The 14,817-nt window shown below is 44.4% G+C and overlaps 1 protein-coding gene across 1 annotated transcript in view; it reads left to right on the top strand.

Annotated features, from left to right (window-relative positions):
- Positions 1 to 14,226, top strand: part of PSAT1 (phosphoserine aminotransferase 1) — a 33,241-nt gene extending 19,015 nt beyond the window's left edge. The window contains exons 7-9 of the mRNA XM_012464239.2: positions 896 to 1,024; positions 12,010 to 12,147; positions 12,927 to 14,226. Of these exons, the coding sequence (XP_012319662.2) occupies positions 896 to 1,024; positions 12,010 to 12,147; positions 12,927 to 13,032 (373 nt within the window). The 3' untranslated portion in view covers positions 13,033 to 14,226. The remainder of the gene's footprint in view (positions 1 to 895; positions 1,025 to 12,009; positions 12,148 to 12,926) is intronic.
- Positions 14,227 to 14,817: the final 591 nt, after the last annotated feature.

Raw genomic sequence — 14,817 nt, 5'->3', positions numbered from 1 at the left:
CTCTTAACCACTCCTCCACACTGCTCTCTGCTCTCTGCTGGCTGGAAGGAACTGTGTTAAGGCTGTCGGTAGAAAAGATGAACAGCGTGTGTGCTTCTAGCCTTCCAAGACCACACAGGCCACACCACAGGCACACAGAAGTTTAAGATAAAGGAGCAAGTGGAAAAAAACTGTGCAGGTAATATGGGCAAGGCGGTCTGGGAGTTGAGGAAGTAAAGAACTCACCCTGGGTAGGGGCGGGATTGGGGTCGGCAGATGCCTTCTGGTGGAGATAGGGAAGTGTGTTCTGGTTGTCATGAAGAGTTTACATTAGGGCTTGGGCTGGACAGGGAGGAACTGACAGGATACTGAAAACTCTCATTAAACCTTTTTCCGAATGGCCCTCGGGGGTCTAGAGTTGGATTGACCTTAATCCTTGCTTCATGACATGCTTTTGTCCACACAGGCCCTGCTTTTGTCTTGTGTATTTTCTTTCTTTCTTTTTTTTTTTTTTGGAGATAGGGTCTTGCTCTGTCACCCAAGCTAGAGTGCATTGGGGTGATCATAGCTCACTGCAGCCTCAAATTCCTAGGATCAAGCATTCCTCCCCACTTTGCCTCCCGAGTAGCTGGGACTACAGGCGCCTGCCATCATGCCCAACTAATTTTTCACTTTTTTATGGAGATGGATCTTGCTTTGTTGCCTAGGCTGGTTTCCAACTCCCGGCTTTAAGCGATCCTTCCACCTCGGCCTTCCAAAGTGCTGGGATTAGGGGTGTGAGCCATTGCACCTATCTTGTCTATTTCAAATAATGCATTAAGTCTGTTTTTATGCAACTTAAACAGAAATTTGCTTGAATGTAGTTCTACTTTTGCAAAGATGAGCTAAATACATTTTTTTAAAATCTTCATTTTAGCATCTACGTTATGGGCTTGGTCCTGGAGTGGATTAAAAATAATGGAGGTACCGCGGCCATGGAGAAGCTTAGCTCCATCAAATCCCAAATGATTTATGAGATTATTGATAATTCTCAAGGATTCTATGTGTAAGTCAATGGATTTTATCTCATATTTTGCCGCTTGTGAATTTAAAACCGTGTATGTGCAGTCTACCTTTGAAAAGTGGACGTATTCACCTTTCTCTGAGACATTAAAATGCTGGTGAGTGTGGGTGGGTGGGTGACCCAGGCCCCCATGAGCAGAGGAGTGGGTGGTGAGTTCTTCTCTCCTGTACGCCACCCCGGGGCTCTCAGGCTATGGGACCTGTGTCCCAGTGGGTTTATCACACCAAAGACATCGCTCTGGGAAAGAATCTCAGTTCATCCCTTGAGGTGGGTCCCATCTATTCCCTGCTTGCTTTGTATGTTTTCTGGGAAAAAACACGTGTACTTTCTAGAATGTGTCAGTTTAAGGACTCCTGTTAGAGACCTTTGGGATAAATACTCACTCCTGGCCTCCTCTTGTGCAATATTTCCCTTTTTAAGAAAGTTACTGCTTTCCTTATTATAAAACAGATGCTGTTATCCCAGAGTCTGTCAATGGAGTTGACTTTGGCATGGGTTGACTCCAGTTTAAATATTTCTGTGACCAAATGATTAATGCATAAGTCTTAACCACTGGCCCTGCACCTGCGTGGGCCACAGAAAATATGTGGGTCTTGTATTAGTTTCCTGAGGCTGGTGTAACAAGGTACTACAGACTTAGTGGCTCAAAGCGTCAGAAAACCTAATTCTCACTCTTCTGGGGGCAGAAGCTCAAAATCAAAGTGTCAGCAGGGTTTTGCTCCCTCCAGAGAGCCATGTCTTACCTCTTTCAGCTTCTAGTGGCTCCGGGTGGTCCTTGGTTTGTGGTCGTATCACTCCAGCCTCCACATCTGTCTTCACATGGCCTTCTCCTTTCTGCCGTGTCTTCCCTTCTTTCTCTTAAAAAGAGAGGTCTTTGGATTTAGGGACTGCCCAGATAATCCAGGATGATCTCATCTCAAGATCCTTCACATAATGACATCTGCAAAGGCTTTTTCCCCCAAATAGGTCCTATTGACATATTCTGGGGGTTAGGACATGGGCATACCTTTTCATGGGTCACCATTCAATCCACAATAGGCCCTTCACCAAAATGCCAGGTGTGAAGCATCCAGTGCAGTGCCTGGGATGCAGTGACAGGTGGTATCTTCATTTGCTTTTCCCTTTCCCTCAAGGTGGGTACGGTATATGAAGACCTGACTTTCTGCTGTGTGCACGTGTGTGCACCTACACATATACACAAATGCTTAAACTCACGCACAAAACTGAGAACCCCCTTCTTAGTGGTCATTACCCTTTGGGGTTCAGTCTGTTGTAACCAAAATACCTGCTTGATGGTAAGTTGGAACTGTGCTTTCTCTCTCAGAGAATTCAGTGGCCACATGGGACAGACAAAATGATGCCTCAGTTCTAACTTAGAATTGTATTTTTTAGCCAAAGCTTACTGACACATCTCCATAACCACCCATGGGTGGGCAGTGCTGGTGTACTTTTTGGATGGCTTGCTGCTGCCACCTTTGTTCTTGCCATGCTTGTTGCCTCCTCCTGTGAGTTCTTGGCATGCTGTGGCCCTTGTCTCGCTGCAGTCCAGGGGGAATTAGGCTTGGCAGGATGCCTAGGCCTTTGGGCTCCTTTCCCAGATGCCATCTCAGGGAAGGGATACACACTCTGCATTACTCCCTGTTCTCTGGTTCTGTACAACAGAGAAGCAAGTGCAGGCTGGGGGCTCTGTGCTGGGGAAGCTTCTACCCTAGACCTTGATGTGTGAGTGGGGAGGACAGGATACCCTGCCTGTGCTCACAGAAGCCATTTAACATGCACAATTAGCAGTAGGTGTCCAAGGGGTTCACAGCCAAGGGCTAAAGAATGTGGCATGAGCCTGGAAAAGGGGGATACCGTTTGGTTGGAGGTGAAGAGAGGGCTTTTGCATCAGCTTATTATGAGCCCTGGTCATGAGTAGAATTAGGCAGAGAAGAGGGCAGAAGTACTTTTGGAAAGGTTAGGACCATCCCTGCAAAGGCACGGAGGGAAGAGTGTACAGTGTGTTTGGGGAGCAGAGCATGGGCTGCTTGAAGGGGATGGCTTATGCTGGGATTGGAAGGAAGGTCTGTGGAAGCTTCCGAGGGTGTGTTTAGTCCACCTATTTATTCATTCATTCGTCTACCTGCCCGCCCATCCATCTGTCCATACACCCATTCACTCATCCATTCATCTGTCCACCCATTCACCTATACATTCATCCACTCATCCATCCACCATTGACCCACCCATCCATCTACCTATCCATCGTCCACCCACTCACTCATCCATCTATCCATTCATCACCCACCCATCCTTCCACCCACCCATCCACCCATTTATATATACACCCATTCATTCACTCATCCACTCATCCATACATCCATCTTTCCACCCATCTGTCTACCCACTTATCCATCTGTCCATCTATCCATCCATCCACTCATCCATTCTCCCACCCACCCACCCACCCACCCATCCATTTATCCATCCATCCACTCATCCATTCTCCCACCCACCCACCCACCCATCCATTTATCCATCCATCCATCCATACATACATCCATCTTTCCACCCATCTATCTACCCACTTATCCATCTATTCATCTATCCATCCATCCACTCATCCATTCTCCCACCCACCCACCCATCCATCCATTTATCCATCCATCCATCCATCCATCTATACATCCATCTTTCCACCCATCTATCTACCCACTTATCCATCTATCCATCTATCCATCCATCCACTCATCCATTCTCCCACCCACCCACCCATCCATCCATTTATCCATCCACCCATCCATCCATACATCCATCTTTCCACCCATCTATCCATCTATCCATCCATCCACTCATCCATTCTCCCACCCACCCACCCACCTACCCATCCATCCATCCATCCATCCATCCATCCACTCATCCATTCTCCCACCCACCCACCCACCTACCCATCCATCCATCCATCCATCCATCCATCCAGAGAATGGCTCCTGAGCACCCACTCTGGATTAGCCTTGTTCTAGGATTGTGGAAGACCAAGAGAATAAATCATCTTTTCTGGCTCCCTGAAAAGTGCTGAAAACCTGAATGTGAGTAAAAGCATGTGGTGGTTATAGTGGACAGGAGACCAATTTTTCTGTTAGCTTTTAGCTCTATGTATTTCTCAGGAGATGTGTAGGCACAATATTAGAGGACAGAAAGAAGGGTGATACCTCTGGGAAAAAATTAAAGGAATCAGGAACAAAATAGGAAAGCATAGAAGGAATTCTGGGAATCTCCTGAATCCATCTCCGGTGTCCCTATGTCCTTTAACTCCAAGCACTCAACCTGGGCCTCTCCCAGAAGGCAGCCTGCTGAGCTAATGTGGCAGGCGGGTCTTCTGGGGCATCTGGTCACCCTTCACACCCAGAATTCCTCACTCATTTATGAACTGCCTTGACCCCGGACTTCTGGTCCTTTTCAGAATAAACCTCTTTGTGGGAACTCCCACCACCCCCTTGGCTGCCTGCCTGAGCATCATCCCAGGCACTTGGTGTCCTGTGCTACCTTATTGCTGGAGTAGAGAGGAGGCTTTACTCTGTCTCTCTTCTGTTTACAGCTGGAGACTCCCAGGCTGTGCCTGAACTCACTTGTGTTTTCAGGAAATTCTTCTTTTCTCTGGAACCGTGGAAATACTTGAGCAACATGGCCCATGGGAGGTGGGCACTTTTAAAGAGGGATACCTAGAATTAGAATTTGCAGTTTACCACCACCTTTGCTCCTGTTTTGTCTCTGAGAAGATGCACACCTGCCCACTTCTATGCCCCCTGACTCGTAAGCCAGCTCTTTTACTTAACATAGTTCCAGGTTGTTTGCTGGGGGTTGCACCAGCCCTTCCAGTGACCTTGGCAGGGAATGCTGGGACTAGATAAGAGAACAATTGAAGCCTCCAAGTTGATTCCATAACCCAGTCACCCACACTGTGCTGGCTGACCTCATGTTGAACCCACCTGGGCTTAGAAGTCCCACTTTGCCATTGTGGTGCATGTGACCTCGTGCAAATGACCTAACTGCTCTAAGCCACAGTTTTCTCATCTGTACAATGGAGGTAATAATGATACATACTTCTTATAACTGTCAAGAGAATTAAACGGAAACGTTTCTGAATCAAGAGTATATAATATAAGGATTGAGAACATTTTTACATTAAGGATTGAGGACTCTTGTGCTGGTTAATTTGTATAAAGCTCTAGAAACAGTGCTTGGCATATAAAAAGCATTCCTTGCATGTTAGCTCTTAATATCATTATTTGTGATCATTATTCTGTAAAGAAATCAGGATATTCCTAACACTAAGTGCTTATATAAGCTTATGTAATATAATTAATTTTATATATATATATAATAAACATTAATTTTATTACGTAAGGATGTCCAAGTGACAGATCCCATGTCTGGATCTGAGGTCACCTTTATCACCTTATGTGGGTGCCAGGCCTTAGGAAAGAGAAGGAGGCAAGTAATGGGTCTAGTGAAGACCCCAAAATAAAATGAAGCAGGCAGAGTCCTAGGCACCTTACACATGTGAATGCATTTTGTCATCACAACCCTGTGAAGTAGACATTGAGCCTATGCGACAGAAGCATAGACAGAACGAAGATGCAGCTGGGAAGTGGGGCCAGCAGGCTATGAACATGCGGGTGGAAGCCTCCTTCCAGAGCCTCTGCTGCTGTCTAAGTCCAAGAGTGCAGAAGGCCTTAAAGAGGCTATACAGCTCAAGCCATAAATTAAAAGCATGACATATTTAAGTCCATTAAAATTTTAAAATTTTGTATGACTTAAGACATCATAAATGGAATTAAAAATGACAGAATGAGAAAGATGTTGTAGTATATAACACATAAAGGTTACTATCCTTAATGTAGGCAAGAACCCACACATGAATGAAAAAGGATAAGGAAACATAAAAACGGGGGGTGTGGTGGTTGCTAATAGTATGAGGAAACAACTCAGAAGAAATGCAACTGCCTCTAAGACACATGGAAAGCTACCGCCTCCATTAGTTCCTTAGCTAATGCAGATTAAAACCATGAGATAGATTTCGCCTTTGATCTGCAGACATTAAAAGGCTTGGTAACATCTGGTGCCAGCAAGGGAATGTGCTTTTGGTGAGAGTATAAATCTGGACAAATTTGGAGCAAAGATTGCAGCATTCATTGTAATTCAAAACTCACATGTGCTTTGACCAAGGATTATTTATTTTTTATTTTTATTTTGAGATGGAGTTTCACTCTTGTTACCCAGGCTGGAGGTGCAATGGCGCGATCTCAGCTCACCGCAACCTCTGCCTCCTGGGTTCAAGCAATTCTCCTGCCTCAGCCTCCCGAGTAGCTGGGATTACAGGTGCGCGCCACCACCAGCTAATTTTTGTATTTTTAGTAGAGATGGGGTTTCACCATGTTGACCAGGATGGTCTCGATCTCTTGACCTCGTGATCCACCTGCCTCGGCCTCCCAAGGTGCTGGGATTATAGGCGTGAGCCACCGCGCCTGGCCGACCAAGGATTTTTATGTCTACACATCTACCCCTCCCCAGCCCTCTGCCTGGATACAGCGCTGTGCACAAAATTAGGCACCAGCAAATCCATTGTAGGATGTAATGGTGAAGATATGGAGACATGCCCATCAGTAGGGTCTGATGAAATAAATTAGGACCTGTGGGTGGTATGGAATAACTGCATTGAGAAAGATGGAGCAGGTCTCTGAGCAGACGTGGGGAGATATGTGTTATGTCATTGGCTGTGTTATGTCATCAGACCAAAAGGAGCAAGAGCAAGTGCAGAAAGAGACGAATCTATTAGTCTTTGAAAACGACAACAAGGCCAGGCGCAGTGGCTGATCTTGTAATCCTAGCACTTTGGGAGGCCAAGGTGGGAGAATTGCTTGACCCCAAGGAGTTCAAGACCAGCCTGGGTAACATAGTGAGACCTTGTCTCTACAAATAATAATACTAATAAAAATTAGCCCGGTGTGGTGGTGTGCACCTGTAGTCCCAGCTACTCGGGAAGCTGAGGTGGGAGGATCGCTTGATCCCGGGAGGTTGAGGCTGCAGTGAGCTGAGATTGGACCACTGCACTCTAGCCTGGGTGACAGAGTGACACCCTGTCTCAAACAAAAACAAAAACAAAAAGCCTACAACAGTGATATATACATACATATATACCCGTAGACACACATACATGTATATATGCATATACACACAGACGTACATGTATATATCTAAAACGATCTTGAAGAATACGCAGCAGACCATTAGGGTAGCCACCTCTGTGGGAACAGGGGTGGCAGAGCATCGTATTTTTATTCAAGATTTTCATAATCATGCACAAATTTAAAATTAATTTTTTGTTGACAAAACCGGGCAGTAAAGAGAGGCATTTGGCGGGCTTCTCTCTTTTCACGTGCACTTCCTTTGCGTTCCCTGTGTATGTGGCACATCGTTTCAGAGGGGCCGGACTGTGGAGTGATGTTTCTTCATCGCCCGCCCATCTCTTGTAACTTTCTTGTATTCCCATCTGAGCCTTACCACCTCTGTGGGACGGGTGTCCCTGGCTAAAGGTGTATCTCCGCGTGTTCCTCTCCTCTAGTACCTTGGGAAGTCCTGGTGTGTCTCCGAGCAGTGTCTCCCTGAGGGGACTCTCTGGAACTGTCATCCCCACGATAGGAAGGGCTTTTGAGTCGTGGGGGAACACTGCATTCCTGTCTAGCCTCCTGAGGTTCCTCATTTACGTGGCCGTGGAGCCACTGAGAGGGTTCAGGAAGTCAGGAGTGAGGAGGCCTGCCTAGCTTTGTGAATGCAGCATTTCCTAGTTTCTCTGGCTATGGGAACTGCTTTCCCAGAATGCCTGTTGACAGCTTCTCCATGCTCCACCTAGATGTTGGGAAATGTGTCTCTTTCCCTGGCTCCCACTTGGACTTTCTGCTTACATAGTTGTAGCCCTGGGGTTACCAGCTGGTTCTGCACCCATCCAGGGCCCTCTTAGCCCGCCTTGGCCCCTTCTCCTACTGCGCCCCTCAACCCATTCAAGCAACAGACCTGGTCACCTCTGAAATCTGGTGTTAACTCCAGGGGTTGCTCACTGGGGAGCAGGGGCTAGATCCAGCCCATAGTGATGCTCAGTGGGGGTCACCCTTGTTTAAATACACCATTTGAGCCAACATTGGGCCCTTGGAAGATACTTAGAGATCTAGGTTTCTTATTCCATAATCCATGTGTCTCTGAGAATGGGCAAAAGCAACTTTGACAGGGACAGCCATGTGTTTCAGGAAAAAAAAAAGGGAGAGCCTCTTTCTCTGTGGAAGTAAAGACTAGTAGTCCTCCACATTTAAAATGCGAGAGAGCTCATTTGCACCTTCCACACGGGCACTTGTCCTACTCATTTATGGGAGTGGCACAGGGACCTGCTGGCTTTGAGTTTGCCACCCATGCTTGAAGCTCCTCAGTGCCCGCACCTTGGTACAGGCCCTAGGCCTTTTGACCTAGAAAGTATTTTTTTTCAGCCACTTCCTTTTTTTAATTTACAGTTTGCATTCAGTGCAAATCCATAGCATGAGATGTTACTATGAATCAAAGTGTAAGTACGCAAACTCAACGTACAATCCAAAATAGATATGCAGTATTCGGGAATAATGCAGAAGACAGGTTCATTCACATGACAGTAGCTTCAGAGCTGTGGGATCTGGTTGTTCCTATGTAGCTTCCTAAAAATGGAAAAAAATGACTTTGGTCATCAAGGCTGCTGTGGCCATATTAGACACTGGAACCCTAGAAAGTTCTTCGTAAGAGCTTTCCAGCAGGTTTCTGGGCTTCCAAGTTTCTTCACCCTCCATTGTCTCCTATGTGTGCTGTAATTGTTTTTCTAAAACACAGACCACCTTTTGTTGTAGAAACCGAATTACTCCTCATTGCTCAAGGATCCAGTCCAGGTCCCCACAGGGCATTCCACAGCCCCAGCCCTGTGGGTCTTCCCAGCCACCCCAGCCGGGAAGCCAGTGCTCCAGTTAAATCAGCGGACTTGCTCGAAGCCTTTGTGCCTTTGCAGATGCAGCTGTCTGCCAGATGCCCTTCCTTCTTCTCATCCATTGTGACCTGTTTGCATCCCCTCCCCTGAAACCTGTCAGCCTTGCCTCCACAGAATTCCTTATCTGGCTTCTCTGCCCTTGCAACCTTTGTTATGTATAGTAATCGTGATTCCCTCTGGAGCCATCTCTCTGTAGACTAGGAGCTGTTAATTTCCCTTAATCTTTTTTTTCTCCCTCCAGTCCCATACTAGAGACATCCTCCCATGGGTAGTGCATAAATATTTGTTGCATGACAATTTAGTCTTTAATTTCTCACTTTTATGACATTATTGCTTTGTGAGATCTTCTATTTTCACGATAGGATGGGTAAATTGTAGGGAAAGGAACTGTAAATACAGATACTTAATTCTTCCTGCTTTCAATTTCTCTCTCCCTCTCTTTATTTATTTATTTATTTTTTGGTAGAGACGGAGTCTTGCTCTGTCACCCAGGCTGGAGTGTCGGCTCACTGCAACCTCCACCTCCCGGGTTCAAGCAATTCTCCTGCCTCAGTCTCCCAAGTAGTCGGGACTAAAGGCGCACACTGCCATGCCCAGATAATTTCTTTTGTATTTCAGTAGAGACGGGGTTTCACTGTGTCCAGGCTGGTCTTGAACTCTCCTCCCACCTCAGCCTTCCAAAGTGCTAGGATAACAGGTGTGAGCCACCATGCCCGGCCAATTTGTTTCTCTTTAATTAAATGTGCTTTCAGTTGCTCCACCTCTCTGATTGGAGCCTCACATAGGGAGCCTGAGGCAGTGGAATATCAAAAGAGGGTAGCTGCTGAATGTTTAATTTCAGTGTCAGCTGTGAAACCTACCACTTCCAATAGTGGGGCCTGGAATTCAGGCTCAAAGTCTTTCCCATATATTTGGTTCCCCATTTTGGCCTCTCTTTTGCTTGAAGGTGTGTACTAGACTCTCATTAACTTTAGCAAGAATTACAGATGTGGCCTCAGGGTGCCTCTCACACTGCCTTCATTTGCTGTAATTTTAATGAATTCTACCCCATGGAAGTATAAGAATAAAATAGGATATACTTGGGCAAAGGGAAAGAGAGGGTTATTACCCACTGTACTTTTTTTTTTTTTTTAATTGCAGAGTAATGTCAGCTATTTTTCCATTTATCTCCTTTGGTTGTCAGTGAAAAATAATTTTGGCTGCTTATTTTCCAAAGCAGAAACTGAAGTCAAACATGAACCTTTTCTAGACAAAAATTCACTCATAATCATTTTTGAGAGTCTGTATGTGCCTTACGCAAGGTGTTGGGAATAAAAAGATGAATTTATTCCCATAAATACATATACCTACTGTGTGTGTACCCAGAAAAATTAAAAATAAAAAATTTTTAAAAAGATAAATGGATTAACAGGTGCTTATATAGTGTTTAATGTTCCAGACACAGTTTTAAATTGTGTCAGTTATTTATTTCTGCATCATAGAACACCCTAAAACTTAATGGCTGAAAACAACCACCATTCTCTTCCTCATGGTTCTTTGGGTCAGTAGGTTGGGCTGAGCTTAGCTGGGGATTTCTTCTGGTCTTGGGAGGCCTCATTCGACTGAGGTCATCATCTGGTTATTCATTTGGAGCCAGATGGTCTACGGTAGTTTCACATATCTGGCAGTTGGTGCTGGCTGTTGGCTGGGACACTTATCTTCAGCATGCTGTCACTTCAGACATGCTTAAGTGACAGCAGTATTTTAAGAGAGTGAGAAGAGGCTGGGTGTGGTGGCTCACGCCCGCAATCCCAACACTTTGGGAGGCTGATGCGGGCAGATCGCTTGAGCTTTGGAGTTTGAGGCCAGCCTGACCAGTGTGGTGGCTCACGCCCGCAATCCCAACACTTTGGGAGGCTGAGGCGGGCAGATCGCTTGAGCTTTAGAGTTTGAGGCCAGCCTGACCAACATGGAGAAACCCTGTCTCTACTAAAAATACAAAATTAGCCAGGTGTGGTGGCGCATGCAGGTAATCCCAGCTACTTGGGAGGCTGAGGCAGGAGAATCACTTGAACCCAGGAGGCAGAGGTTGCGGTGAGCTGAGATCACGCCACTGCACTCCTGCCTGTGCAATAAGAGTGAAACTCTGTCTCAAAAAAAAAAAAAAAAAGAGAGAGAGTGGGAAGAGAGGCTGTAAGGTCTCTTGAGTCCTAGCGTTGGAAGTTGCAGTCTGTTGTACTCTCTTGGCCAAAGCCAGTCACAAGGCCAACCCGGATTCAAAAGGTGGAAAACTAGATTCCACCTCTTCTTAATTTTAAAAGGGCCACAAAAATTCTCTATGAACACTGATTTATGTAATCCTCAGTACAATTTGAGGCGGTTGAGGTAGGTTCCTTATTATTCCCATTGTTCAGATGAGGAAGATGAGGCACAGCTGAGAGAGGTTAAGTAACTTGCTTAAGGTCACACAGCTTGGGGCAATATACCATGGTAAGTCCTTTGGAAGTTGCTGCTCATTATTTTTACCTTACAGCCACTATAGGACCAACTTATTATTTCTCTGCAGGCTTGCAGAGAAAGGGGTCAGTCACAGTTGCCGTGTGGCTGCCATGTGTTGGAAGCTTCATATATGTAATACCACTAAACTGTCACAACTTGTCTGAAATGAAATGGAGATATTATTATTCCGAGTATCCAGGAGAGGAAACTGAGGCTGATGGAAATTAAGTACAAGTCATACAAGGGGTTGATAACCCACTGTTCCATATGCAAGAGTCTGATTTCCCCAAGTAAACAAATGTGCTGGGGCAGATGTTTTGTTTTTTAAAAAAATCTCATGTGTGCATCTAGGAAGTATTAAAAAGTAAAAAAAAAAAAAAAATCTGTTGATTTGTTGATGGCAACCTATACATTTCAGAAAAGTAACTGGAATAAGAAACATGTTTTTCAGATGTCCAGTGGAGCCCCAGAATAGAAGCAAGATGAATATTCCATTCCGCATTGGCAATGCCAAAGGAGATGATGCTTTAGAAAAAAGATTTCTCGATAAAGCTCTTGAACTCAATATGTTGTCCTTGAAAGGGCATAGGTGAGTACATCTGCCATCCACAAGCTTGGCAAAGAATTGGCTTAGTTTATCAAATGCAGAATAAAACAAATCTATAGGAACCTGCTTAGCTTGGAGAAGCAATTATGTAATTTGTTGGGCCAACCCAGCTGTTACAAGGATATGCCTTCCTCCTGTTGTTTATGGAAACCTTTGCATAATTTCCCAGCTGAGAGTATAATGGAACTACATCTTCCATGGGGGTTTTGGCAAAATTACCTTTGAAAATCTCTTACACTGCTTGTATAGCACAGAGGTTGCCATTCCATCTCTGCTGAGGCCGGCACCACTCTGGTTTGAAGGTAGAACATCATTATTCCCTCTGAATGTCAAATTGCATAGCTAGTCTTGCATGCTGTCTGAAAAATAAATGTCCTCACATAAGAATAGCAACAGGGAGATGCCTGGCCCCCATCTTGATGTCAGTGTCACAGGAGGCTCATGAATGGTGAGCAGAATAACTATCTTCTTCCAGCTTATCTTTTCTTCCCCACATCTTGTTTTCTTTCTTTGCCAAGAGTGAGTAGTTCGAATGACTCTAAGTTAAATGTGAGCATGGTGAACCTTCACAGCTTAAGGGAGAATTTTCTGATGACTGAGAGGTGTGGAGCTCTGTGCCACCTGTCTGGAGTTTTCAGGTGGGAGACTGGACACAATGGTCTCAGGTGCTGCAACTCTCAGGAGCTGGTGGCTAGAAAATGTCATTTTGGTGCTAAGTTAGATGTTTTCCTTCATAATGGTTGGATCTTTGGTTATTCTAGGTCTGTGGGAGGCATCCGGGCCTCTCTGTATAATGCTGTCACTATTGAAGATGTTCAGAAGCTGGCCGCCTTCATGAAAAATTTTTTGGAGATGCATCAGCTATGAACACATCTTAACCAGGATATGCTCTGTTCTTGAACAACATACAAAGTTTAAAGTAACTTGGGGATGGCTACAAAAAGTTAACAAACAGTATTTTTCTCAAATGAACATATTTATTATGAACAGCAGCAAAACATCTATAGCTCTGCAAAGCTGGTGGGACCTAATGTTCGCCTTAATTCTGACTTGAACTGGAAGCATTTTAAGAAATCTTCTCATTGCTTTTCTAACAAATTCCAGCTTATTTTGCCTTTGCTGCTACTTTTTCTAGTTAGATTTCAAACTTGCCTGTGAACTTAATAATGCAAACTGCAATTAATTATTTCTGGAGTCATGGGAACACACAGCATTAGAGGGTAGGTGGGGCCCTCTAGGTACTGAGTCTAGACATCGGTGGGCTTGGCAAAGAATTGGCTTACTCTTTCAAATGCAGAATAAAACAAATCCATAGGCGCCTGCTTAGCTTGGAGTAGCAGTTATATAATTTTTTAGGCCAACCCAGTTGTTACAAAGATGTGCCTTCCTCCTGTTCTTTATGAAACCCTTTGCATAATTCCCCAGCTTAGAGTACAATGCAGCTCTGTCTTCCATGGGGGTTTATGGGTTCAGCGGCTATTGATTCAAGGTCAACACTGACCATTGGGGGAATGGTTTAGGAGTACCAGGCAAAGGGCAAACTGTAGATCCATCTTTTTACTGTTATTACAAGAGAAGTGACATACCTTATATATGTTTATATTAACAAGCTCTGTTTTTAATACCATATACTTTATATGTCTATGCATTTGTATTTCTAATAATACAGTTATCACTGATACACATAGAGACTTTTAGAACTTATTAAATCCTTGACCTTGTGCATTATAGCATTCCATTAGCAACAGTGGCATCCCCTTCTCAGTCTTCCCCTTCCTCTTTTTAAGCTGTTTTATGAAAAAGAGCTAGAAGTTCTTGATTCATTTTTACCCTTCTTTCCATAGGTAGAAGAGAAAGTTGATTGATTGGTTGTTTTTTTAATCATGCCATTAAACTAAACATTTCTGTTAAATTACCTTATCCTCTGTTCTCTTGACTGTTTTCTTTGTAATGTTTGACAATGAGAGTGATACTTTGCTGAAAAGTCTTCCCCCATTGTTAACCTATTGTCAGTATTTTATGTTAAATATGTGAAGAACATTAAAGTCCTAAAACATCTAAGCCCTTGTCAATGAATTTCTCTACCTGCTTTTCAGACAAATAGTTCTTTTTTAAATTTTATGACGTGAAAGCTTGAGGTCTAAAAATAGCACCTGCTAAGGGTAATTTAGTTCAACCAAAGGTGTGAGACTTTACTCTCGTGCATCCATTTAAACAAATTCAGCACAGTGTAGGAGCTTTCCATTTGCTTTTGGAACAGGCGTTATCAGCAAACCACCTTCCATCAAAGCTCAAGGTGTAAAGTTCTGTGAACTCTGTCCCATTTGCCCCAGAAACATGCCCCTGGAACTGTTTTGAGCTATCTTCCTGTTTCGTCTGATTGTATAATGAGGACTCCACCAGTTTCTTGTCCCATCTCTGCACTGGTTAGTTGGCTCCCCTGTTCAGGTCACAGCCTCCAAGGCTTTGTTCTGTCATCTGTAAAAGGAGGGTTGAAATAACTCCCCCACTTACTTACCTTAAGGATGTTTAAAAGTTTAAAACGAGGGCTTGATGCAGGATGTGAATAATAACCACAATAAAGTCTTAAGTAGCAAAAGCCAGGAAGTCTATGGATTCCAACTAAGTGTTCGCATATAATAGTCACGCTCA

Source organism: Aotus nancymaae, unplaced genomic scaffold, assembly GCF_030222135.1.
Source record: "Aotus nancymaae isolate 86718 unplaced genomic scaffold, 86718_ANA_hifiasm-v0.15.2.pri h1tg000041l, whole genome shotgun sequence".
In the NCBI taxonomy this organism is placed as follows: Eukaryota; Metazoa; Chordata; class Mammalia; order Primates; family Aotidae; genus Aotus; species Aotus nancymaae.
Note: the sequence above shows the minus strand (reverse complement) of the source record. Positions and strands in the feature narration are given on the sequence as shown.